General features: G+C 40.3%; 1 protein-coding gene across 1 annotated transcript; it reads left to right on the top strand.

Annotated features, from left to right (window-relative positions):
- Window positions 1-1,085: 1,085 nt before the first annotated feature.
- HTRA3 (HtrA serine peptidase 3) lies at window positions 1,086-27,472 on the top strand. Its single transcript, XM_026054836.1, has 9 exons — window positions 1,086-1,821; window positions 10,847-10,946; window positions 12,787-13,009; window positions 13,694-13,888; window positions 16,528-16,560; window positions 17,341-17,455; window positions 23,606-23,654; window positions 25,451-25,546; window positions 26,487-27,472. Exons 1-9 carry the CDS (start codon window positions 1,398-1,400, stop codon window positions 26,650-26,652), a joined length of 1,401 nt encoding a protein of 466 aa, XP_025910621.1. The 5' UTR covers window positions 1,086-1,397; the 3' UTR covers window positions 26,653-27,472.

The following is a 27,472-nucleotide window of genomic DNA, read 5'->3' as shown; positions in this document are numbered from 1 at the left end:
AGCTGCATCCCTTCACGGAGAAAAGGGAAGGGGAGATTGGAGGTGGAAGTCAAGGGTCTAAAATGTTATACCCAGCAAATAAAACTTGCCAAGTGGCTTTGGTGCTGCCTGCAGGTGAGTTATGTCAGAGGTCTTTCACCTCAAGTCCGGGTAACGTTGCTGAAAGTCAGCTCCACCCATACCTCAATTACTTACCTTGAGAACTGGGACTAGTAAACCACCTCTGGGCAAACACAAGTGTTGGTTCGTGAGGATGGCTCACAGTGGCAAGGTTTACTTTGCATGTTTTGTTCTTTGCATGAAGTGCACCTATGACCAGTTAATGGAGTTCAACAGGCGCAAACTGGAAGCGTTCCTAAATGCTTTATAACAATGATAAAGAGAAAAAAATGCCTCATAGAATTAAGGCTTGGACAACACATTCACTTACTACTAGATTACACAGAAACTACCAAACCTTTTGCTGAAGCAGATGAAGGTGGGGAGCCCCAGAGGTCCCCATGGGCAGGAGGAAACTGTCTTGTACATGTTATAATAACACTGCATATGACTGAGTGCCCGCAGGATATGTTGAGCTCTCTGTGCCTCAGTTTCACCACCTGCAAACAGGGATTCACAGTCCAAATACCGTGGTGCTTAATAGCGCAACAGGGGCCCAACCGATTAACAGTTAGGTCGTGACAAATGTCGTTCGTAAGGGTGACAACGTTAAGGTGTGAGGGAGGACAAAATGGCTGCCAGCTTTCTACCCCAGCTCGCAGAGGACACAACGGCACTCTTCAAAAACTTATTCTCTTCTATACGCTCATTTTCTCAATCCATGCGCTCACGTCCTGCGCCAGCCGGCTTCACCCTCCGCCTTCCCCGCCTTGGGGCGGCGCTTACCCGCACAAGGGCGGCATCCGGCCCGCCTGAAGGGGGCCCGCCCGCGGGGAGCCGGCCTCGCGGCCCTCCCTCCCCGGCCGGGGCGGGGCGGGGCCTGGCCGCCGCCGCGGAGCCCCCGCAGCTGCTGCTGGCGCGGCTGCAGCGGGAGGCGGCGGCGGCGGCCACGTCCCCCATATAACGCTGCGGCTCGGCTCGCCGCTGTCCTCCCTGCTTCCCGCGGCCGCCTGGAGAAGGCGCTCCCCTTGCGCGGCGGCTTGGCCATGGCCCGGCACCTCCGACCTGCGAGCTAGTGCCGGGGAGCCGCTGAGCTGCCGCGCTTCTCCGATGAACTGACCTAGCCTTTACTCTGCAGCTTTACACCTTCGCCCCCTTCTTTCCCTCCCTCTGCCGCTCTCTCCCGCTCAGCGCGCAGAAGCCCTGCTCGGGGGAGGGGGGAACCTAGCATCTGTGCATGCCCAAAGCCTGACTGCTCGCTGCCCCTTCCCCGCCGCGCCGCTCCGCAGCCCGCCAGGATGCGGGTGTCGCTGTTGAGCCCGTTGCTCCTGCTCTGCCTGAGCCGCGGCCGCGGCGCCGCGGAGCTGCCGGCGGCCCGCGCCAAGTGCCCGGCCCGCTGCGATGTCTCCAAGTGCCCCAGCCCCAGCTGCCCCAGCGGCTACGTCCCCGACCGCTGCAACTGCTGCCTCATCTGCGCCGCCGGCGAGGGCGACTCCTGCGGCCGCAAGGAGGACCCGCCCTGCGGCGACAGCCTCGACTGCCGCTACCCCATGGGCAAGCGCTTCGCCAAGGGCGTCTGCCAGTGCAGGCTCAGCGCCCAGGTGTGCGGCAGCGATGGCCGCACCTACGACAACGTGTGCCAGCTGAAGGCGGTGAGCCGCAAGGCACTGCAGCACGGCCTGCCCGCCGTCGCCCAGGTCCAGAAAGGCGCCTGCGAATCGGGTAGGAGCTTGGCGCGGCCTCGGCCTGCTGCGGGGGACGACGGGGAGGCGCGGGGCCGCGGGGCTCGGCCGCGTTGGCGCTCCTCATCCCACTCGCCACCGCCAGCGGATGCGGCCTAAGGGAGCGGTGGGGGCTCGGGGCCTTTCCAGGTGGGGCAAACCCGCCTTTGCGATCGTCCGTTGGGGCCGGGGCCTGGCCCGAGTGCGGGGGAAAGTAGCGCCTCGGCTGCGCGGCCTTGAGCGGGAGCGGGAGGCTGCCCGGTGGGAGTGCGGGGTGGCCCGGCCAGCATTGTGTTCGCGTCATTACTTAACGTTGGTGTTCGCTTGGTAGGTGTTCCAGTGGCATCCCGTCACTCCGGGCTGGAAGGCAAATCTGTTGCGCCGAGTCCGGTGCAAACGGGTCGGGCGACCCGAAAGCGCTCATGCTCCCGGGCCTTCCCTGGTGACTGTGTTTGGAAGTTAATTTGATCAGCCTGGCAGGCATCTCTAGCGAGAAAACACGTGTTAGAGCCGTGTAGCTGAAACAGGGCAAAAAAAAGCACTAGGCAGCATCTCAAACATCATCTTTTGTCTCTCGTATTTCCTTCTTACGAGAGGACATAAAACCATAGTCTTGCGGAGTCTAAAGAGCAAAAACAATATCAGTGAACCTCTTTTACAGTTTAAAATGCTGATGCTCGGATATCAGGCAATCTCCTGTTTGCAATAAGTATTAGGGCCTTTGCTTCACTTAGGATATCGTAACATTCTATGCTATCTTCAAGCTTGATGGTTTAACTTAAAGTTTAGTAATCACTTTAGTGATTTTTTTTGTTGTTGTTATTAAAATGGTTCACTTTCTGGAAGCGTTAATTTTGCTTATTTCTGTTAGCATACTTTCTCGCATGTTATTTTTACAGTGTGCTTCTACTGCATTTGTAACAATTCTCCTGGGAAGAAGAGTCGTATGTTTAACAAGGTTTTAAATCATGCATTGGTGCTTCTGTTATGTCAGGTGAACCTTTAATTACTCTGTTGTTCATAGATGGCAAATTTGCTAAAATCACTGGGAGGAGTGAGAGGGAAAAGGAAGTGTTACTGTTGTTAGCCTTTAAGAACTGCCCTGTGAGGAGGGGACCTTTCATATCTGCATGTCTGCATATATGCATTACTTTTCAGAGCAGGTAAACTGTGGCACAAGGAAGGAGGAGGTCAAATGATATTCCTAAAGTCACTTCAGGCATATCTTGCAGAGCCAATAATATCTCCAGATGCCAGCACGGAGCTGCAGTGTTCACTCTCTCAATCATTTTGTAATGATAAACTGCTGTTTGCCTGTTTTCATCTAAGCATCCATTAGCTTTAGTTCTTTTAATATTTGGTTGGAAGTCATCCACTACAAAATAATTAGAACGTTTAAACAAAACTGGCAAGCTCGCCCATATCTAAGGGCTTATGGAGTGCCTGGGGTTTGGTACATATGACATTTTCTTTATGGAATTCTCCTGAGTCTACCATAATCAGCTTAGGAATTTAGAGCAGTGAGGTAGAGGTGACATTTTTTTCAAGCAACTATTTTAGTGCTCACTTTATTTTGGCTTTATTTTTTGTCCCAGTAAACCTCAGCTTAGATGAAGCATCTGGTTTTCTGTGAAGTTTTAGTTTTTTTATTCAATTCTACAGCTGCACAAACTCAAGCTCAAAGAAACGAAGTGTCTTGCCCAAGGTCAGACTTGAATCGGTAGTTGAGCCAGGAATAGAACTTGATTAAGGTTTTTTTTTGTTTTTTTGTTTTTAAACAATAACATGCAACGGCTGTAATGAGAGGGTTTAGAAGAAAATCGACAGTTTAAAATTACTGTCGAGTTTGTCTGTTTTCCCTGTTCATGAAGGAAATCTGGCCTCAGATGACTCAGAGTTTGGAGGCCCCGAGTTAGTTACAAAGTGAATCCAGTTTTACTTAACTGTACATATATTAAAACAGTCCCAGATAGCGGTAGCCTTACCTCGCATGACTTGGCCTAGTTTTCAGAACATGCAGAACATGAAAAAGCAGTAGTAGATCCAGAAGGGAGGGAAGGAGAGAGGTGCCCAGAATGACCAAGGAGGTGATAATTGCAGAAATGACAGAACTCAGAAATATTCTTTCCTTGCGAAAGGCCTGGATTAGCATGAAGAACGCCAACATGCCGAACTGAAAAGTGTAGATGCAGTGCATTAAGGGGAAATATACTGCATGGAGATACAGGAACTAGTCTATCATTGGTGTTCTCCAGTAGGACCCATGCCCTGAAAACCACTGCTCGTACAATTAATCTTATACAGCTGAGCAGGCCCTTTGACTTATTTGAGATACTAAGTAGTCATCAGGACTTTTAGATGAGCTTAAACTATATGCTACGAATAATGTTTTTTTCCCCTTCAGCACAAGATACCTTAACGATTTTTCTGAAACACCTAGTTTTTACCTGTCTTCTGTCACAAAGACCTATATACAACTATAACAGGCTAGTGTGTAAGTAATGGTATAAATCTTTATGGAAGACAAACTGTAATCAAAGACCTGCTTCTGCAGAGCCCTATTTCCCATTGTAGCAAATTTAAGTTTAAACAATGTCACTTATCAATCTATGAAGGTGTCCGAATCTACACACAAAGAATTTGTGAGGTCACCTGCAATGACCAATTTATGTCAGACTTCCCTGCGCAGAGAGCTGTTTATGAGCCCTCAGTACAATGTTCTCAGTACAGTTAATAATTCCCTGCAATATTGGTTGGGCTAATGGTTTCTATGAAAACATTTCAGATGTCAAATGAAGATTTGGATTTTCTAATCTAGGAAGCAGAGGCAAAGGAAAAAATTTTTTTTGAGATATTAAGGTATTATTCTGTTAATGGAACAAAGTAACTAACAAGATTGATTAGAAAACTTTTGAGGAAAGACATTCCAGGAAATGAGTCCTGTTGGTTTCGATACTGATCCTTCGCAGGGTTATGTCTGAGAATGTCTGTGCTCTGAACTGTATAACTGAAGAGACTGTCAGAAAGGAGTCATGATGTAAAGTCTTAATTGTGTCAGTCAAATCTTTGCAAGACATGAGTCTAAAAGTTCAGTTCTCTAAAACCCACCTGAAAATACAATTAAAGCATAAGCAGAATTATTGCACACAGTTCTGCCTGGGGTATTTGGAATGTGCGTGTGTGTAACCTTGAAAGTGTAGAGAAACAATGGAGCGCATCATTACTTACATTTCTGAGAAACTGGCCCGGTAAAATATATTGAAGTCTCCTACTGGTATTATTGTCATCAGAACCTAAGGCTCCCTCCAGCTGTACGTTTTATTTAGGGAAATCCATTGCAAGGTATTGGCTGAAAACACACACTCTAGTTACATTCCTTTACTGACTGTTTTCCTTATGTCTGTGTTTGTTTTGAGTTCCTGCAGATGAGGATGAATATTGTTTAGTGTTTGCCATATTCTGAGTATAGCACTTCACTGTTTTTGTGAAGGACCGCTAACAGGAAAGAGATGTTCTCATCGTATCTCCTTGTGCAAGTCACTTGGGAAGGAGGAATAATAAGCTTTTAAAGTCAGTAAGCAGTTGAGTGTCTTTGCAGGAAGGCATGTGTCAGTCCGTCTCCATCTGGCCGTTGTGACTTCTGCACTGCACAAGAAAGCCACTTTGGTGATGGTTCACCAAATTGTTTTCATCTGTGCACAGTAGATATCCATTGAACAAACAAGTTGCCTGAAACATAATGTAGCATTAAAGTCACCAAGGCTTTATGGTCAGTGCACAGCTATGCAACTTGATCTTAATGCTGAATTCATCAGAAAAGCTGCCCATGAACCTATGTTTCCAGCAGATGTTTCTGTTTTTTAAGCAGAGACATTATAATCTTTTATTTGTCTTTCATTTCTTTCCATGAAAGCACAGTAGGGACAGTGTTTATCCCTGGTGATCAGATCTGCCAGGTTGTAGTCCTCCCTTAGACATAATAATTTAGCTGAACATGCAGATCTTTTCTGAAGCTAGCTTTAAAAAGAGGGGGTGGGGGAATGACCTCAAAAGAATGAGTTTTCCAGGCTCACAAATTCTTAATGAATGTAAAATTGTGGGTTTTAATGTGATGTATTGTCTTTAAGAAAGCATTAAATATGGTCTGATTTAATTCTACAGGGAGTAAGTTGGCAGCTATTCAGACACTTTCAGTATTCAGCAAGTGTAAACCGGTGTAACTTTATTGTCTTCAGTGGGACTATGAGAATTTATTTCTGCTGAAATTTTTCTCAGTTTTGTTCATACTACTTAACTCCACAAATCTGGTGAAGTTGCTCCTGATTTACAACAGTGTTAATGAGATTGGAGTGCATCTGTTCCTTCTGCAACTAAGTAAATACAAAGCTATTAAATGAACTCATAGTCTGTAGATGCACCAGTGAATCCAGGAAAGTGTTAAGCTGATAATTAAGGTGACTCCCACCTGACAGACACTTAGTTTTAGCCATGTAAATCCCATGTAGCTGAAGTGGGTAGAGCTGAAAATGTAAGATCAAACTTTACAAAATAGACTGAACATCTTTAACTCCAATTTATTCACTAACATCCAAGTCTGGATTTCATGCTTTGTGAGAGGTGCTGATTGCTGAGACCTTCTGATGATCTAATCACTTCATTTAAATAATAAAATGGGAGTTCAGATCTGCTGAAAACCTGGCTGATTTGTGGATTTGGAGCAAACTGGAAAAATCTAGTTCTTTCAATTAAAGATGCAGATAGCTAAAGACCTGTACCTTATAAATATGCTTTTGCTTCAAGTGCAGCTTGCTCGAAGCTCCTTTCATACCTTGATTATTTTAAAGATAGTTAATTGGATTAAGTGATGGCTTTTTGCCATGACAAGTTAACCTTGGTTAATGAGATAATTATGAACATGTAGTAAAAACACCAAACATAATGGATGTTATTGAGAGACCTTCTGAAAAAATATGCAGCATAATGGATGTTATTGAGAGACCTTCTGAAAAAATATGCAGCAAATCTCAGTATGTCAATGGATCAAAACATGTGGAGCTTTTACATTCACAGTCCAGCAGAGGTCTGAGAGCTGTACAAAAGCCATGCGAGGCAGCAAGAATATCTGCAGGGAAAAAAGTGAAGGAAAAGATCCTAGGACTATCACACATGTCTAATTTTATGTTGTAGTAAGAATAATAGCAGTAGCTAGTCTCTAACAGTTAATACAAATTCATGGATAGATTGGAGGTCTGACATAAGGCCCTGATTCTACCACTCCAGTTCTAACATTTGTTTGCAGGATGACCATATACACCTTATACAAGGTAGTACATCCCTCCTCAGTTTCTCAGGCTGTAACACCTTCCTTTTAAAGTATATTGAGGACTGCTGATGAAGATCAGCTGTGTGAGAATTGTGCACTACAATGTTATTTATCAATTATTAAATTCCCTTAAATCGGATGGGGGTAGGGAGGGACAAGAACAAATGTTAGTTTGCAGTTACTTCTTCCCAGTCCATAGCCTGAGCTTTCCTGTGTGGGATGTCAGATAATGTGTTTAAGGGTGCTTATCAGTCCCAGCTTGCAGAAAAATATTTGAGGGATACCAGCTTCTGTGTAGGCATCTCAAAATGGTAAGTTATCTTTTGCCAGCATTTAGTTTCCACAAGCCACTAGTGAGAACAGCTCATCTCTGATCAGGCCAGTAGATCTTCAACTAGACCTTTTCTTGCAAAGTTTGCATGTCTGTTATTCTTGATCTTTCTTTGTTTGAAATTTCCCATTCCTCCAGTGAATAGGGCAGATTTGGATTCACCTTCAGGTCTGAGTGTTCTTGTCTTCTGTCCCCAGCTCAGACTGATAAATGCTTTCACAGGCTTTGCTTTGGTTTTACAGTTTCTCTCTTTACCTCATTTATTTTCTTCCACTCTTTCCATGTTTTCATTCATCCGCTGTCTCTGTCAGATTTTTTTCCTCTACCTACCCCAAATCTCAGCTGGAAAGGCACTGCCACCCATGATGTTTTGCTGGTGGCTCGACAGGAGTGGTGTTAAACTGACTTCTTTGGCAGGCTTCCTCCTCTGCTTTTCAGCCTTGTGCTGTGCTGTGACAATTTGGCATGGATAGAATAGTTCAGCTCTCAGCTAATGCAAACTGATTTAGTTGCTCTGACTTATGTAGAGCTATGCTGCTTTACACCAACTTGAAAGCCCACATCTACCATGCTTTTTTCCACCCTTATGCCAGTGTATCTCAACTGAGGGTCTAGCCTATGGTCTTCTGTAGACACATAGTCATTTCTATTAAGATAAATGTGATAATGATGTTATATCCCATCAGTGAACACTGCTGTGTATGCAAACATTTAAACTCATGTCACTAGACTTCAAAGGATATACTGCATAATCAGGCAAATTGCTTGTGATCTGAAGGTAAGATAAATCTTCAGTGGCTCAGTAAACAAAATAAATAACAGTATATTGAGCTTGCATTTGATCGACCTCTGTAATTCCTGTATGCAGTCTCTCTTTTAAACTAAGTACTGAAAAAAGCATATTCAGTTGGTTAGAAGCGTTTTTCAGAGTACGTGAGAATGTACATAAAATAGGCTCAATCTATTCCTGCCAAGTTGTTCCTTCTGTTTATACCATATCATATAAATTTAGCTTGCTAAATGTAAGCATGGTTTCTTCTCAGAGCTAAATCCCATGTCCAGTAACAGGAAGAAGAACACTCGGAGCTCTAATGAAAACTGCCTAATTGTCTTGATCTGATTCCTTTAATACTTTTTTTTTCCCCCTTGGTACTGGTGTTGTATCCATTCCATATTAAGTTCCAAAAATTCCTGTCTTTGCTTCAAGTCTCTTAGTTACTGTGATAATGTATGATTTCTCACTTTCTGACTCTGTAGGTCCTTTTAGACTTTATTGTGAAAGCCTTTTGAAAGACTAAGTAAACTGTTAGAACTAGTTCTCTGTTTTCCACTATCTTAGGAGTTCATTTGAGGAACAGGATAGATGGGTGAGACATCTCCTTTTTGTCAGTCGGTTAGACTCCATTGTGCTTCAATCTTTGTACTCATTCCAAGTAATTTACAAGGTTTAATGGACAGTCAAGCAGCTTTAGATTTGCATTGGCCAGAGTGATCTTTGAATTAAGAACTACACAGAATACCAAAATGCATGAGAACTCTCTCATTCTCAAATTTCTTCCTCCTTTCTTTTCTGTATTTCTCCTTTTTGTGTGATGCTTATCCTTTTCTCTCTCACTCACTTTCCATGGAGAGACAAAGGTAAAGGACAGCTGAAGAAAGAAAACTATATATTTTCAAAAGATAAACTATCTGGACTCATTACTGTGTTATGCTGTCTAGAATGAGGGAAATCTAGAGCCCTTAAGACCAGGTGTTAACTGGGAGTGCTGGAGCTACTGTGGAGGTAAGTTCATCCTTCAGTATGAGTTGAATCTCGAGCAAATCACTGATCTGATGGCACAAAGTATGAGTTCTAAATGATATAAACCTTTCAGAAGTTAGAGCATATCCCTCTTCATTAAATGGCAGTAAAAGAATTATACCTCCTGGGACAAATAGTGTGCTGTTGCACCAGATTTGAACAAAGCCAAAAATGTTACTCCTGTATCTGATTACAACTTGCTGACTCCCTTCCTTAGATCCCATAGTTAATTTTAAAGTATCAGGCTGTGAACATGAAAGACTGCTGTAGTGTTATGTCCCCTAACATATGTTTAACATATGTGGTGATATGCCCTCTTATATTAGGGACTGCAGATAAGCATGACATTCTAGTACAAGAAGTATTACTACTTTGGGATGTTGTAATATTCCAATCCTGGATGCTGTGGGCTTTTTTCCCCTTTAAGATAGTCATTTCATGGGACTGCCCTTCAGTATTCATAATTGTTGTGTATGGTGCTATTTAAGTTAGTATTGAACTGTCTTCTACCAGAATGCTTAGTATTTAGTAATCTATAGTTACATTGTGATAGCTTAGTTGTGAGCTTGCAAAACTTTTTAGGTGCAAAAGTTATCATTTACAGCAGGTTTCTAATGTGTCTACTTCAAAAAAAATCCTCATTTGGGTTCTAAATGCAGTCCTAAGGCGCTGCAGCGGTTACTCAGCGCTTGTTAGACCACGTCTAGAACACTGCATCTGGGTTTGGGACCCCCACTACAAGAAAGACATTGATAACTGCAGCGAGTTCAGCAGAGGGCCACCAAGGTGGTTGAGGGCTCTGGAGCACATGTTCTGTGAGGAAAGGCTGAGGAAGTTGGGTTTGCTCAGCTTGGACAAAGGACAGCTTCAGGGTGACCTAACAGTAGCCTGCCAGTGCCTTTGGGGAGGTCATTGAGAAGACAGAACCAGGCTTTTCACAGAGGTGCCTGGTGAGAGGATGAGAGACAACAAGCATGAGTTTTATCAAGAGAGGTTCAGACTGGATACAAGAAAACCCTTTTCCCCATGAGGATAATGAAGCAGTGGAACAGGCATGCAGTCTCCATTCTTGCAGGTTTTCAAGCCTCAACTGAACAGAGCTTTTGAGCAACCTGGTCTGAGTTGGTAGCTGAACCTGCTTTGAGCAGGAGGTCTCTCAGGAGACCTCTCAGGAGGTCTTTAGTCCAGCCTCTTTGGTTGGACCCTTTCAAGTCCCCTCCAACCTTCCAACTTGGTTGAACTCTTTCAGGTCCCTTCCAGCCTGATTTGTCCTATGATCCTATGTATTTTAGCTAATAATTAGTAGTTTTGCTGAGAAAAATGCTCAAGATAAAGCTTGGAGACTTCCAAGAAAGTTGGAGAACTTACAGCTAAGTGATTCTGCTGTTTAACTTTCTCGTGATCAAGCAAAACACTGAATAATTTTGAACAGATCTTAATGACTTCAATTGCTTTTCCCAAATCTGGTTGGAAACTATCCCAGTATGAGAAATTCAAAGCACGTTTATCTCACTTACTTGGTTAAAAGGGTGTTTTCTTATTAACATATCCAATTCTTTCTGCTAGTATAGGTCACCTACAGTCCAGCAGCCCAAGATACAAATTTAACTTCATAGCAGATGTGGTGGAAAAGATTGCACCTGCAGTTGTGCACATCGAACTTTTTCTCAGGTAACACTTTTAACTCTTTATATTTTAATTGCATTGTTTAACAAGGGGTTACAAAGATTTTCCTTTTCCTCCTTTTGCTGTCAAATAGAACAGTGCATTAACTTTTGTTTTGAATTACTGATGTTCAAAAATACTTTGAAACATTACAGCAGTCTCATCCACAGAAGCAAGATCTAAAGATTACAAGAGTGAGATACTGTATGAAAATTACCATCACCCATTTGTGTGTTCTCTTCCTGTTTAGTAGGTTTGTTTTATTGGGCTTAGAATCTTTACAGTACCTTACAACAGATATTGCCTGCCCTCGAAGGCTAGATCAATCTTCTCTGGAGGTCTTTGCAGTCTTCACAACAATGTGGTGTCTGTTGGGTTGTGTTTATTACGCCAGAGTTAAAAAAACAAACAAACAAAAAACCCCTGCCAAGTACAGAAAAGTAAACTGGAAAAACATAGTACTTTCTTGCTCATTCCACTTTCAGTGAGAGGTAATGTCAAGTGATTTTCTTTTGTCAGGGAGAACATAAGACGTATCTTATTGACCATCTGTAATCCACCTAAACATATAAATGCTTTTGATAGATATAAAAAAATTACTAAATTTGCTGACCAAGACACAACAATATTAAGTATACTGAAGCTGGAGCTAAGGAGGCAGATTTAAACATCAAGTACTCAAGACAACCTGCTGTCAGAACAAATTACTGCCAATGTTACAGATACTCCATTACCTGGATATCTTTCTACAAGGGATGCTCTAATTTTGCATGAGCTTAAGAATTTCTTGGAGTATTTATATAGCCTTTTCTTTTCTTTTTTTTTTTTTAATGTAGGACTAAGCTAGATAATCAGGCTTTTAGACCTGGCATTGTGCACATGGTGATTGGTCTTTTAAGAGAATGTTACAGTTGAAGACCTTTTAGGTCTTTGCATATGTTCTTAAGATTACTTGTTCCTTCCCTAAAAGTAAATGTTTGCCCAGTGGCCTGCTGGGCACTAATTGTGATACTGCCTTCTGCCTGGGATTGGCTCCAGTTTTTCACTGCTGAATAGCCCAGAACTTTCAAACAATTTCCTAATAAGGATCACATCTTGAAAGAAAGATGAATTTGTGAACCTTTTCTCATTTTCTACTGCTAAGGCACTTTCTGTTCTCCTAACAAATCAAAGGTGACTGCAGCAATTGTCCACAGGGAAAAGTCATAGTACCTTAAACAGTTTATAAAGTCTTTTAGCTATTTTAGTGCAGCAAATGATATTCCCTCCAAATCTTACCCATTGTTAGTGTTTTTCATTTCTTCTCTCTTACATTCCTAGTCCTTTCAGTCCACAAACATATTTTTTCCTATCCTTGTGCTTCAGGATCCCCTGAGACCTCACCATGTCCTTTGCTCCTCTGTCCAGCTGCAAGGTTCCTTCTTCTTCCCTGGGCAGCTCTTTCCCGTTAGAGGATCAGTCCATTTGTCAGCCCTGCCTGTTTCCTGTCATCATTTTCTTTCATTACAGAAGCAGGTGGTGGAGTTGGATGAGCTCCTTTCTCTTCTTGTCATCTACCTTTTCCTCTTTGCAAGGAAAACTTTAAAGATAGAATTGAAAAAGAAAAGGACTGTGTGATCTGCCAGTTGTCTGGAAACTTCAGTTCAGGTCTCCCTGGCTGACTAAAAGCAGTCCACAGGTTTTTGGGAAGTGATCCTTTCTTTGTCAGTATTTTATATTTAATTTTTTAAGGGCTCTAACAGGAGTCCTCAAATGCTTTGGTATTTCTTGGGATGAAAGGTGGTGAATAATTTCTAATGTAGTCTTTTTTCCCCTTATGAGTTATAATTATTTATTTTTTGTACAGGCACCCTCTCTTTGGTCGAAATGTCCCCCTTTCCAGTGGATCTGGGTTTATTATGTCTGATTCTGGTTTAATTGTGACCAATGCCCATGTGGTGTCAAGCACCAATGCTGTATCAGGGAGACAACAATTGAAAGTGCAGCTACAAAATGGAGATACCTATGAAGCAACCATCAAAGACATTGACAAGAAATCTGATATTGCAACAATAAAGATTCACCCTAAGGTGAGTGTTCTAAACAGGGGAATGAATGAATTTGGGAGCCTTATTTCAGTTTCTTTTAAGTACAGACTGATGGCTGGAATACATATTTAGGGATTCCTTGGAAACAGATTTGGAGATAATGATGTTCAGAACAAACTACATCTGTAGGCCTGGAAATCTTTCATATCTTAGAATTAAAATTACTATGTCTCTTCTGCACTAGGAACTGCTAAAAAAGAAAAAATAATGTGGCCCAGCTAATGTGTGGCCAGATTCTGATGCCATTAGCCAAAATAGTCCCTGTCTTCAGGCAGTCCTTCTAGCTTAGCATGTATGTGGACTGTAACGTGGTATGTAGTGTAGTAGGAATGGCAGACTGTCAATAGCCAGTTTGCACACTAATTCTATGGGGAGGAGGAGATACAGTCTACTGTAAAATAGGTAAATCTGGTTCTGAATTTTGTTAGCATTTTTTCTGAATGAAATTGCAAGGTACTGCTGCTAGTACTTTGTTTCTGAAGACAGTTGAAAGCAGTAATGCCCTACATTAGTGTGATCTGGCTTAAGTTTTGGGCATATGATAGTGAGTTGCTCTCCCATTAATGTAATGGACAGTATGCCTTCCTAATTTCTTGCTAGTTTTTGATCTTTTTAGTCAGGTTATTTTCAGATCTCAACTAAAGCTTCTTCTTGTGTTTATTTAAGAAAAAACTGCCTGTATTATTACTGGGACATTCTGCTGATCTGAGGCCAGGGGAATTTGTGGTGGCGATTGGAAGCCCATTTGCCTTACAGAACACTGTGACAACAGGTATTGTCAGCACTGCTCAGCGAGATGGCAAAGAACTTGGCCTGAGGGACTCGGATATGGATTACGTTCAGACAGATGCTATTATCAATGTAAGTACTAGGTATGCAAGGGGCTGGTCCTGGGACCTTGAAATCCCCACCTGTTCAATAGGGAAGTGTGTGCTCTGAAAGATGAATTCCCTAATTGAAAGGAGCTTTGTTAAAAAATCAGCGACATCCCCTTCTTTTTAAAGAAGACTATATGGTGTCTGTAAGTTGCGTTCAGACATTAGTGTTGTGGAAGGGTTGTTAAATAAAATGGCCCTCTCTGAGGTTGTCGGCAAAGATGCCATGTATGACAGACCTCTCTCATTCTGTAGATCTCATGTGCAGTGACATATGGTTATACAGAACAGCAGTAAATCAGTGTTTCTCTCTGTGCTTGTTCAGCTAGTCTGGCCCAGCAAGCTGTAGAATAGAGCCAGTGTTTTTCGCCTCCATCCATTAGAGCCAGATAGAGTTGTGAAGTTGATAGCATCTGCTTGGATTTATTGTCAGGAAGTCCAGGTAAGAACTTAGAAAGATGTGTGGGTTTTTTTGTTTTTTTTTTTCCCTCCTTATGTGCATCACATACCCCAAATAAGAATCTAGATGTAAAATACCTTAAAGCTTGGGATACTTTTCAGATTTAAGGCTCTATTGCATTACGTGTTTTTTAGAAACACATGAATACGAGAAAATAATATCCCTTCAGAGCAGTTGGAGGCATCCAAAGAGCTTAAGTGAAGTCCTCATATGTGTATATAACTTGTGGTGATTTTAAAGAGTACTGCATGCATATCTGAGGTAGAAAACAGCCTGAAATCTTACAGTTTAAATCTGTTATACATTAAAAGGAAAATATTTCCAGCATTTATTTAATGGCTCTGAACACCAAACTCAGCATAACAAATCATAATGCTTAGGATTTTACACATGCAAAGCACTTCACAAATGTTTATTTTCACAGAGTTTTTGAGAGAAATTGTATGGAAAAAAAACAGTTACTTTTTTGCACCAAGGTGTGACATTAAAGAGAGTTTTCTCAAAAAAAATCCTGTATGATTCAGGAGCTGAAGCTCTTAAGACATTTAACTAGTATTAGTTTGTTCAGTTGCACGGGCAAATAGAAAAACTTATGCATAATGGGTTACTTGGGAGCACAAACTAAATTGGTGGCAGAGCCAGAATTAGAACATAGGATTCTTGACTTCACGCCTGTGCACATTCCTCCGAATCAAACTACTTCCTTGTATGTGCTTAAGCATTCATTGCCCTCAAAAGCTAACAAACCAGTTTAGACAAAGATAGCAGAGTGAATCAGGTAATACTAGATTAAATGGGATAGTGATAGTAGATGAGGTAAGGAAAATGACAATATGTTTGAGTTGCTTTGCCATATGAGACTACAGAATATGAAGATAGTCCCTGGCATAGGGATGCTGTGTGCTTAGCTGATGCACTAGTTTTCTCCTGAGAACGGGAGGAGTTTGAGAGCTGCTCTATTCAGAGCATTCCTGTGGCTCAGCCAAGACTGCTGCAGAAATGTGCGTGCAGCTGCCTTCTGAGAAATGCTGGGACAGCAGGAACATGGGGCAGGAGAGAACAGGGCCATACGTTCCTAAACGGAGCTATACTGCATATACCAAAGTTCTTCCATTATCAGATCCTTCAAGCAGAGAACAAATGAATGAAAGATGATATGCTGAAAATCGTCATTGTAAGAGTATCTGAAAGCTGAAAAAAAACACTATCTTGGTTCCTTTGTGTCAGTCAGACATAAAAATCAAATGTGTAGCCCCTGATCACTGAAAAGAGACAACATAAAAAACTGATCTCTCTTTTTAAACGTGAACTTTGAAGCTGTTTAAAACTTTATTGTCCGTTTTATTCTTCTGAGAATAAATAAGGTTTGCACAGTGCTATCTAAGTGTAAACAGTTTAGATGGCTCATGTTGCTGTCATGCCTCACTTAGGTTTTGTTTATTTTGAGTGGTGAGTTGCTGCTCTGGCTGTTTGGTAGACCTACTTAAAAATCCTGGCCTCACTCGAAAACAAACTTGGTGAGCCAACATGAAGATGGACAAGAAACTTCTCCAACTCCCACTTCCTGTAGTCCTGTTTGGATTTTTCCTTTGAAGGCCATTAGGTATTAGGCAATTTAAAACTGCTAAGAGCTGCTATATGCTCTCCCCAGAAGTGGTTGCATCTCTGTGGTTACCAGAGCAGTCCTTGCATAGCATCTACCTCACAGCAATATGCCATGAGTAAAATTGCAAAGTGCTTTGTTCTCCTCTGGAAGAGAATAAGAAAGACTGACAGTATTGCAAACCAAAGTGATGAATAACACCTCTTAAAAATCATAATAAACTGAGAGGACTTCACTGAAATATTATTTTAAGCAGCAACTAATTGTTTCAAAACTTTGTTCTAACAGTATTCAGAAGAATAAAAATACTTGTTGTAACTTCTTAGTGATTCTCCTCTAAATTATGGCCTAATTCTTTTGAGTGGTAAGTTGGTGCTCCTAACTTACAACCTGTTTCTAAGAAGAAAAAAATCTGATCATAAGAGGTGTGAACAGGTAGAACAGGCCTAAGAAATGCCTTGCTTCTCTTTCATTTGCTTACCAACAAAATATTGCTTGAAATGCAATTTTCAATTCTTGCAATGGCACACTAATTTATTGTTTCCTTATGTCACTTTTACAGTATGGCAATTCTGGAGGACCTCTAGTTAATCTGGTAAGTCCAGGTGGCTTGCTTTTTAGTTTTTTTTGTTTTGTTTTTCTTTATTTTTAGATCTAGTTTGAAATAAGTGGGAGAATACTTGTGCTTATTGTGAAAATGGAAGAATAATCTGTGTAAATTACTACCCAGATGATGCACGGGGGTAGCAGGGAGTGCTCTCATGGCTAAATTGTAAAGGCTTATCGATTATAATAGCTTCCAGTCATTCAGGCTAATCGTGGGCAGATACACTGAAAATTCTGTGATTCTGTGATTCTGTAATACAAATCACGTAAATCAGGTTTCAGTTCATACATCTTTGAAGAATATTTCTGTGGAGAGCAGAGGAAATTTTGCACAGCAGGTAGGAGAAGGGGATCTGGTGGGAGTAGCTATGTTGTTTCTGAAACCTGGGATGCAGGGCAAAGATGGGATCTTGTTAATCCACGCAACAGATTATTTTAAAATAGATTGCTTTAAAGCAGCACTGACTTCACAGTTCAGTGAACTGTTGCTGTAGTGGAGCTGATCACCTGCTCAGTGGAGGGAACCTTTTGCTGAGTAGTTGGATGAACCTTGGATAAACAAGCTGTACTGTAATCTCTTTGGCCATCACCGTTAAATGAGAGGCAATGTGAATCATAGCCCAGACTCTCTCCTAGAAATAATGTTTATTTCTTGAATGATTACAAAACTTTTTAAAATTACCTACACCAGCTTTTAAAATAAAATGCTAGGTAGTGAGTTGAACCCTGTGCATTAGGAGCAAATTTATTGGTTGCTGTCTCTTCACAGGATGGTGAAGTGATTGGAATTAACACCTTAAAGGTTACGGCTGGAATTTCCTTTGCTATTCCTTCAGACCGCATCACTCAGTTCCTCACAGAGTCGCATGACAAACAAAGTAAAGGTAAGGTCTGCAGGAAATACTGATGCTGTCATCTCCCAATTATTAACCTGATCTCTCAGGGAAAAGCCAAAAGACACACGTCTGGGGTCCTGGTACTGAAAGATGCAGCATTCTTTTACAGTATAGGACACCTTATTGTTATGTATGGACTTCGGCATAGAAGACAGCTTGTAGAAGTGGTGGTGAGGTTTTATTACTCAACCCTCCCCCAAAGAATAGATAGTATCTGTATAAATCTGGGAAGAGGGACCTCCAAGGATGGTGAGGATGCAGATAAGGCATCACAGTCTCTAATAATTTTGAGAACAAATGGTGATTTGATCAAGGGGTCTTATTCTTCTCTTTCACGTGTTGTGCAAGCAAAAAGGTGTACTGTAGAGAATAAGATGTAGACTCTCAGAACGACCTGATCTGTCTGAGGATGCAGTGCCTGTGCACACTATCTGTGGATGTGTGTGTTTTTTGTTTTTTTTGCCAGGGTCATCTACAGCTGTGTTACATAATTGGATCTTGTGATAGGTTCTCAGACCTCTGTGGAAGAAAAGCAGTGTGCTAATTCCTAAACAAACACATGGTGGGGGGGGAAGAAAGGGCCCTGCATGCCCTAAAGAGCTTATAAATCTAAATATATCAACAACTGAATATTGTAGTACTCTGGACTTTCCTGTTGTGTGTCTGTCTCATATGCATAATGCTGAGACTCTGACTAGATGGCATACGACGTGCTGTGCAGCCAAAGCTGATCTAGTAATGCTTCATCCATGCCAAACCTTCTTATCTCTTCTGCTTGCCAGTTTATCTGTCCACACTCTACTCATCTCGTATCATGCCAGCTGGCTGCTGCCCTTCTTGAATCTTTTTGATATTACTCCTGTCTCCGCTTCAGTTCATCCAGTTGCTGATGTCAGAATTGTTTCCCTACACTATTCCTCTTGGATGGTGTTATTTCAGAAACTTCCCTTAGTCTGAGGTTTCAGTTATGCTTCTGCCTTTGCATTTGAGACATCTCAGTTCTGACATGGTCCCCTCATCTATCTTCTGCTACATTCCTCAAGTCAGATTGTTTTCACTACCAAAGTTGATGAAACAGGTTCAGTTAACTTTGTGCTGAAAAGTGCATTTCAAGGTAGCCGACATAATTTTGCTTCAACAAGTCAATTATTTGCCCAGCTTTACTAACTATCCCCATTGGCTTCTGTGAAAGGCAGGCCTGTATCCTTGGCGATGTGGCCATTCAGAACCAAACTGTTCATCTTAAAAACACTGAGGAGTGATGGCTTACACAGCAGGAATGGCTCTAGAGGGTGAACGCAAATCTTGTACTGAAAGTTCACCACCTGCCAGCAGGTTCCTAATGACTGGGGCTGGGAAGTCAGCGAAGACTGGATATGAAGCCAGCCACCTTGCTCTCTCAGACACCTTTGCCTCCAGAGAGCGAGGAACCCTCTAGGCCCAGTTTGAGGGCCTAGAGAGAACTTTGCCTGTGGACCTTAGAAAAAATAATAGCGAAAGATTCAGGTTTATTTTATGATGTTTGTGAACCTTCTGACCTAGCCACCTTCATCCTCCAATTTTCATCCTCATTCCTTTTCTTTTGATTATGACATATTTGGCTCTTAGCATCAGTCTGATTTTCATAACTTGGCACACCCTGGGCAGAGGCAGTTAATTTTTTTTAATTAAAAAAAATTCTTTTTTTTTAGCCTGTCTGAAGTACCTCTAGTACTTTCTCTGAAGGCAGAGCAGTCATTTAAAGTCCTTGATGCATAGGGAAAGGAACTTCTAGTAGATATTTTTGCTGTATTTTAGATTTAGTTTGCATTTTTTTGGCCTTTAGTAATAGTTTTCAGGTCCATTGTATAGGCGTTATTCCCTGTCATAACTGTAAGCAGAATTTTTGGGATGTTTTTGTCATGTTTTCGTTTGCTCCAATTACGTTTCAGTAGTTTCAGTGGGATCCACCCTTATGGTACAATTAGGTCATATGAAATAAGTTTAAGGGTATTTCCATTTTGCTCTAAATATCATATTGCCTAAAGATGATAAAATTCCTTTAGGAAACAGCCCTTTCCAGATTCACTCTGGCACAGAGGAGATATTCAGGATACTGTTCAATAAGCTTGACCTTAGTCTTTTAAGTCTGAGCTGATCAGATAACTACTAGTTTTATCTACCCATCTACCAGTTTTATATAGAAGGCATACATTTGTGAAGTCCCATCCATTGTATATAACTGCAAATGTATAATCAACTTTTGTACAGGATCAAAAAAAAAAGTAGGGTGAGAATGGCATTTGAATGAATTATTTGGATTAATTATTATTACCCAAATATTGTGTATTACCTAATACGTGAGTAATACTCATATAACACCCAAAGTATTTTTGACCAACAATTTATCACAATCTGCATAGAGATATTTATCCACTGAAAGGTCTGAAAACCTTTGCTAATTCTGGATTTATCAGTAAAAATGTCAACCTTATTTTATAGTTAGAAATTATTAAACTGGTGCATGAAGTTAAGTGTCTGCATCCATATCTAGATTTTAACCATCTGCATGTTTTCTCCTTACTTCTGGAAGTCGGTCTGTATATTTAGGCATCAACTGACTTTACCTCAGTGTCTTTTGCTAGTACCTCTAGGAATTTCTCAGTTCCAATCTTAGCTCTGCCATGTACTACTAGTTAAGTCTTCGGCAGAGCAGTAAAACCACAGAGATTTCAAACATGGATACTCTAGGATTAAAGACGGCAAATTAGTAGTGTGACAGCATGTTAGGGAGAAAGTCCAGCCTAGGAGGTCAGCCTGCCCTCTCATATAATATCAGTAGAAAAGTGAATAAACCCTGTTTCAAGATGGGCAAGGAGAAGCAGGAGAATTCTGTACTGGCTGCATTCAACAAATCATTTGTATGTATCTGCAGTTACATCCTTGGAACATCTTATCAGTTGTGAAACTATATGCTTGCCTATGTATTTGTGTCATTCTTACCAATAATTATTACCAGTAGCCATGAAGGCTGCTTAGGAGGCTTTCTGAGTATACATGTAGATTCCTGATCAAATTCTGCTATACAGTTTATATAGAAGGTACCCTGCACGTATGTAATTCAACGTTCTAGACTGGAGTTGTTTTCATGGTTTCTGTTTGGCAGCAGAATATCTTTCTTACATACTTTCAGGACTGCACGTGCAATCTGCAAGACGATCTAAGTGCAAAAGGAGTGAGCAGAGAAGTAGGAGTTTTGCCTGCCGCTTGAATAAAAAGTGCAGGATTCGTTCCTTCACTTGGAGATCATGGTGATATCCTGGCCCCACTGAAATCAACTGCAATGGGGATACTCATGTGCCAAAGATACTCATGTCTATAAGAGTTTGAGTAACTGGCCCCTTAATTTGAATCTCTCAGTTCTTTTTGCCACAGTTTATAGCACTCAAACACTTCTGTCGTCAGCCCTTGTATCCGTCTGGTTTGTATGTGTCTATTGTTATAAGCATCAAATTAAAAAAAAAAAAAAAAAAAAGTAAATGCTGTCCTTACTGTTGATTTAAAAAAATGTCTTTCAGAACAGAAAGCTCCTTAAATTGTCAACTGTTTCTAGATACTTGGGGTCAGTTGCTTGTGACTTTCTATTAACACAAAACAGGTTCAAGTTTAGACTAATGGATGAGGCTAGTTTGCTCAACTTTGTACCACAAGCATGGCACAAAGCACTTACATCCAGCCTGGTGTTTACAAAAGCTAAGTATGTTCTGTACATCTCCCTCTACCATGCTGTGTTCCAGCTTCAAGCTGCAATGGTTTCGCGTCTTTTGAACTTGATTGTTCCAACATATTAGCCTTCTTTTAACTACTACTGGGACTTCACCCTCGTGACATGCCTCTTAGATTTAGGACATCACTTTATTCCGGTTCTCTTAATTATTTTTTCTTATGCCTCATGATTGCGCAAACTGCCAAGATGACAGGTCTTGAGACTTTTTATTCACAGAGCAGATGTAATACGACAGCGGTAGTTCCAGGTGCCACATACTGCTCTGCCAATGTGACTCAACCCTGACCTCAAAATGTCCATCCCTTGGGGTGATGAAATGTTGTCTGTGCCCATTCAGTCTCTGCTGATACTTCTTATAAAGTGGACAATTATATTTCCTCTACTCAATGTTGATGGAAGCTTTATTTTTGTGTAAGACATTTGACTTGGGTTAGACTTAATGGAATGAATTTTTGCAAAAGAAAGTCTGAAGTTCTCCTACCTGTATTCTGAGGTAGGAAATGGTTGGGAGGGTGGTGGTGGGGAGGAATCTAGACTCTACGGATGACTTCTGCAACTAAAATAACACAACATACTGACTGCTAGACTCCCATTAACTTCATAGCTATTAGTTTATGAAATAATCTTTTTATTGTTATAGTATGAACCACTATTCTAAGTATATCAAACTCATTGTGGAGAGACGGTTGAAGGCAGTCTTAAATTTTGATGCATGGATAGGGGTAAAATCATATGCGAAGTTGCCCATAGATGACACGAGACCTTTAGTAGCAAATAACTCTATAGTTACTAGATTTTTTTTTTCCTCCAAAGCCTTGTTTTTACACGTGTCATCAGCCACAAGGGGAAAATTCCCCTTTAGATCAGCAGTATTTCTGCTTGTGGTTTTCCATTCTTGCCCAATCTCCCCCTTGTTGTTTTGTTTCTTCCAGATCAATTTTTGTCCCTCTCTTCATCTGCATTTTCTTTCAAGTAGCCCTTCCTAACTCAGCCCCCAGAGTATGCATTATCATCCTACATCTTTCCGCATCACACAGGCCATGACCAGCAGCAAACCGTTTAACAGGGATAATAAACTGTCACCAGAGAGTCTGTCATTTATATGTCTCTGCAGTTTGACTTGCAGACAACTTTATCATTTAACTGTCCACAGTGGGGAAAAATTTATTTTTAGCTGGGAGAGTTAGAATGTTTGCCTTTTTTTAAAGTGAAAACTTACCTTTTAAGGATTTGTGTGTGCTACATGGACACAGACATACAAAGAAACGTGAGTTCACTAGTTCAGGCCCACACCCAAAGGTTTTGAGACTTCAGTTTAAAGTAATAAGACTTCTTCATGGAGCCCTTACTGTAGCTGATTTTGATCAGATTGATTTCACTTTAAAATACAGGAGAGCCAGAAGGTTTCAGGGAAAAGCATGCATGACAATTGAAGATACAAGGTTGTCCAGGGTGTAGTAAATCCCATGTTTTAGTACTCGACATTTTCACTGACATTAATGGGAATATTGGACATGCATAACACTCAGGACTAGATCCTTAGTTTGGGATTATTTTTCTTGGAAAGAATAAGAGTTAGAGGAGACATCTCCTTTTCAATCTGTCTCCTTATATGAGAATATGGAGAATCTCAAAGAAATTGTGAAGTAGTTATGCTGGAACAAGGGGAAATATTGTTTAATACCGGATGTAACTAACTACTGAGGCACTCACTCCAGCAAGTCATCAAAGTGCATTTGTTCATAAAACAGCTGTGCAATATCTTGTCTACTAAAAGCCAGTTGCAGAAATGTGTCACTGTTCTTGAAGAAGTGAATTTCCACCATTTAAAATTTTATAGAGTCCTGGTTAAGGTCTTTAATTCATTTTTCATTCCTTTCGGGTAGAAATAATGAGCTGTTTGCACTAGAACTTGGTGTGAGCCTTTCAGTTTTATCTCTATGAGGATGTCTTTTCTCTGAAAGGTGGAAATTTTAATTTCTTTAAATCTCATTCCTACATTTTAATGAGAACACCATATGATTAAATTATCTCAACCAGTTTCAGATGAGATGGTATTAGGTTATAAAATTTTCCATTTATTAAAGTCATGTGATACTGAATCACAGAAATTTTCCAGAATTTCCTGAAGGAAATCTTTTATAAAGTGGAAATGAACTTCTCTCTCACTGGTGAGGTAAGGGATTCTCATTCCATACACCAAGGTTAGGCAAAAGAAAAAATGACATCATTGTTGATACGTATGATTTGTGTTTAGTTTTCTTAAAAGCTGTTACATCCTGTTTGAATTGGCAGGTATTTTAGGTCATCAAAGAAACTATTTTTGTTAGTTTTTGCCTAAATTTCTTAAATACCTTCTGTATTATTTTCAGATGGGAAGAAGCGTTTCATTGGCATCAGAATGCTGACAATAACACCTGCGTAAGTATCTTGGAAAAGTAATCTGTATAATTGTTCCTAGAGTTAATTGCAAAAAATGTTCAATAGGGGGTTCAGAACTTCATTATTCAGCTTTGGTTATAAACCTTTCTAGAATGCAGATGTGTGTGTTAGCTTCTATGAAGCTTGTGAACATTTTAATGGTATTGGTGTAATGTATGTTCTGAGACTTGGAAAATCAGTCAGTCATTCTGTAAATATTGATAATGGTGTGTGCCCTGTTGATAACTGTGGGAAGTTAGGAAGAGCCTGGATACATTTTTTTGTTTGTTGTTTTGTTTTTGACTGGGATGTCTGGAGTTGCACCAGGTTTTAGGTGTGATTTAAACAAGCTGCTGCATTTAGGTGACTGTGTGAGTGCCTATAACAGATTAGATGCCTGAGGGTTTGGCAGTAGTTTTATCAGTGTCAGTGGAGGCCATATGTAGGATTTGGTGTCTAACCATTAATTTGAAACAAAGTGGTTGCTAAAGCACAGAAGTAAAGCTTTGTGTCCTCTGGTTAACAAAACCAGAATATGGACGCCCTCCTCCAGCTCTTTACTGCCTTTTCTCTCTCATACTGCTTTGTGTCTTGTTACCCGGACGTATTCTGGGATAACAAATGAGGGTTCTTACGCTTGTGTCCTTTCCCACCAGTAGGCACATTTCCAATGTGGCAGTAGACTACAAAATTAAACAAGACAATTTCCAGCTGGGGTAGTAGTCAAAGCCATCTTTATTTATTGAGTTACACTCTTGCAGTCCTCCCAGAAGGGTCAGATCCTCAGCTGGAATGAATCAGTGTAATGGCATTAACATCACCAGACCACCACCAATTGAGAGAAATTCAGGATGCATCTCTAAATATTGTGATGTGAACATGGCATGAGGTTTTACTGCTTTTGTGGTGTCTAATAGAGCAGTGTAAGATGTCTGCAGGCCAGTTTTCAAGAAAATACTATTGTGTTTGCTTTAGACATTTAATTATATTAGCTTCCTCAATAAAAAATAAAATGAAGCTGTGTGCAGCTATTCTGGCATCCTTTCCATCTGAGGGACCCAGATTCTCATGACAGACAACAAAGTTATCCATCGTTAGTTTAAAACTCTTTCTTACTATAAGTGGGTTTTTAACTCGCACTGTATCCAGGCCTGACATGAAGTCATCTCCTCAGAAATGTGAGTATGTTTTTAGAGTCTCTATTTTGCTGCTGGTTCCTGTCTTATTTATAAAGACAAGCACAACCAATTTTCTTTGTGAGAAAACTTAAAGAAGCTGAAGCACTACTTTCCATGGAAAATTCATAATTCTGGTCACCTAGTTGATGACGGAAGTTGTCAAAAGCAGTGTTGTCCTAACTAAAGACATGCAAAATAAAAGAAGCAAAACCATTAGCAAATTTCTGCCTTGTCACCAGTGTTAATTCTTTGGAGCAAGAATGTCTTTTGTCCCTGTGCAGCCCCTAGGACAGCGTGTGTGTGGGAGGGGCTCTCTGTGCTATTGCTGCAAATAACAAAAGTCAAGCTCTTGCAGTAGATTTAGGTGACCATTAAATATAGCATGTTTTGCACAGGTAAGTGTTCTTGACTCTTGAAATATATTGGTTTGGATTGGTCTGTTACTTGTTTTATTTAAGTCCAAGTTCCCTATGTTGTCAGCACAAGAATGAGAGGCAAACAATTACCTGTTATGTCATTTATTTGGGGGCAAGAAAAAGAATAAGGAAATACTTTGAATGTTAATGCTTTTATAACACTAGTGGAATTAAATGTTATGTAATTTTGATCTTCTTTTAGCTTGGTGGAAGAATTGAAACACAATAATCCTGATTTCCCTGATGTCAGAAGTGGAATTTATGTACATGAAGTTGTTCCAAATTCACCTTCTCATAGGTATGCAGAGCACATTATTTTCTTAACCATATTTCCAAATAGATATTTCTGTTTGTATTCAAGCACTTATTCATACCAGTCTTGATTTGTATTTAAAAAAATAAAATTTGTGCCTTTTGGTTAAAAAAAAAATCATTAAAGTACTTGTGCTAAGATTTTACTCAGATTTACAAAGGTGAAATATTTCAATTTCAAAAATTCTCAAGTGACACTGTAAAGCGCTAACAGTGTGCAAATTTAAATAAGATCCTAAATACGAGCCAATTTTGCCTTTGAAAGGTAGAGTAGATATTAATAAATAGAAACTGAGTTTAAAAAGCAAATAGAATTGCATTCATGTTAGGCATTGCCTGAGTTATTGTCTGAGACAATTTTTTATCCTTGAGGAAGAGACCATTATACAGAAAAGTTGGAAAATAAATAGTACATTTTTACAAATCATTTTAGGAATTATTAAGAAGATGCAAAGGTAAGAAGAGCAGCCATTTTGGCTAACACTTGAGTGGCAGGAAAGAAATAATTTACTTATAATTCAGTTGATACACTTCATTTGTCTTTAAATTTTGCAAATAGCTTTAATTTCTGCTGTGTGAAATAATGTACTGTAGAGACAGAGCCATAGTCTTTCAAATGGATGGAGTCAGTCAGTCATGCCTAAAAGTCCTTTCTATTTCTGCAAAACAAAGAGAAAATAGACTACTTTTACTATCTGTTTGCTGTTTTAGAAGAAAGTCTTCAGTGAAATATTCCAAGTCTGATTTTGCATTTAGTGAGCATTACTCATTAGTCTGCCTCTATCAGAAGTGTGAAATTCCCCTCCTATGGAAACTAAAGCAAGCCAAGAGTATGACATCAGCCAAAGAGGTGGTGAATAGCCTTGGTACTATTTTTCTGGGTAGAATGCATTCTTACTGCTTTTTTCTTCTTTCTGCCTATGCAGAGGAGGGATCCAAGATGGAGATATCATTGTTAAAGTCAATGGGCGTCCTTTGATGACTTCCAGTGACCTGCAAGAGGCTGTGATGAATGAGTCACCTCTACTACTTGAAGTTCGAAGAGGAAATGATGACTTGCTATTTAACATTGAGCCTGAAGTTGTCATGTAAATAGAATTGAGGAAACTCCCATCATAATTAAACTCACTTAGTCTGGAACACTAGATACCTCCTTTACAGCTACAGTAATTATACTTCCTGTTGACTAATGACAAGGTGGACTAACTTAATTGCCTGAGCCATTTCTGTACATAGTAGCTAGAACGAATTGGATTATGCCATGTATAGAAGATGCAACTTGCAAAAAAAATTTAAGAATTGTGTTCTGGAGAGGGAGAGGAGGGGAAAAAAAATAGGTAGCTGGTAGAAATCGGGTCCACTTCCAGTTCCTGTAGAGTTCAGAGCAGATTCAGTTCTGCGGTTTGAAAAACCAAAATATTGCTGAAAGTGAGGAAACATGCCAAAAGGGGAATTTTTTCCTAAATTACAGTCATGGCTGCAGCAGAACCAAGCTATTGCAATGCAACATTGAGCTTTTTGTGTAACTTTTTCAATGTGAAACTAGTATTGGCAAAGCTTGTATTTGTTCTTAGTGCTTGTATGCTACATGTCAATGGAGATAGATTAAATTTGTAAATATTGAAAAGAACAAAAATGGTATCAGGCTATAGAGTGTTACACCTAGGTCATGCAATTTTGGAATATAGTAAATGATTCTTATAGAATTAATGCCTTATTATATATAAATCAAAACGATGTGCTGAACAAAGTTAAGTTTGAGAAAGTGCACAGGTTTTTTTTAAATTTGATACAAATTAGTTTTGCATTTTACCAGTAAGCTTTGCTGTAAAATTGTTATACTACTTTTGGCTTGTACTGTGTATGTGTCTACTGTAAGGAGATAAAAGTTTACACAAATAAAGTGTTGCTG

Source organism: Apteryx rowi, unplaced genomic scaffold, assembly GCF_003343035.1.
Source record: "Apteryx rowi isolate R43461 unplaced genomic scaffold, aptRow1 scaffold_97, whole genome shotgun sequence".
NCBI lineage: Eukaryota > Metazoa > Chordata > Aves > Apterygiformes > Apterygidae > Apteryx > Apteryx rowi.
Note: the sequence above shows the minus strand (reverse complement) of the source record. Positions and strands in the feature narration are given on the sequence as shown.

Bases quoted from the DNA above. Each gene is read 5' to 3' on its own strand.
- HTRA3 (XM_026054836.1), top strand. From the start codon at position 1,398: ATGCGGGTGTCGCTGTTGAGCCCGTTGCTCCTGCTCTGCCTGAGCCGC. The intron at 1,822-10,846 runs GTAGGAGCTTGG...CTGCTAGTATAG, and splicing joins GAAAGGCGCCTGCGAATCGG to GTCACCTACAGTCCAGCAGC. The intron at 13,010-13,693 runs GTGAGTGTTCTA...TGTTTATTTAAG, and splicing joins CAATAAAGATTCACCCTAAG to AAAAAACTGCCTGTATTATT.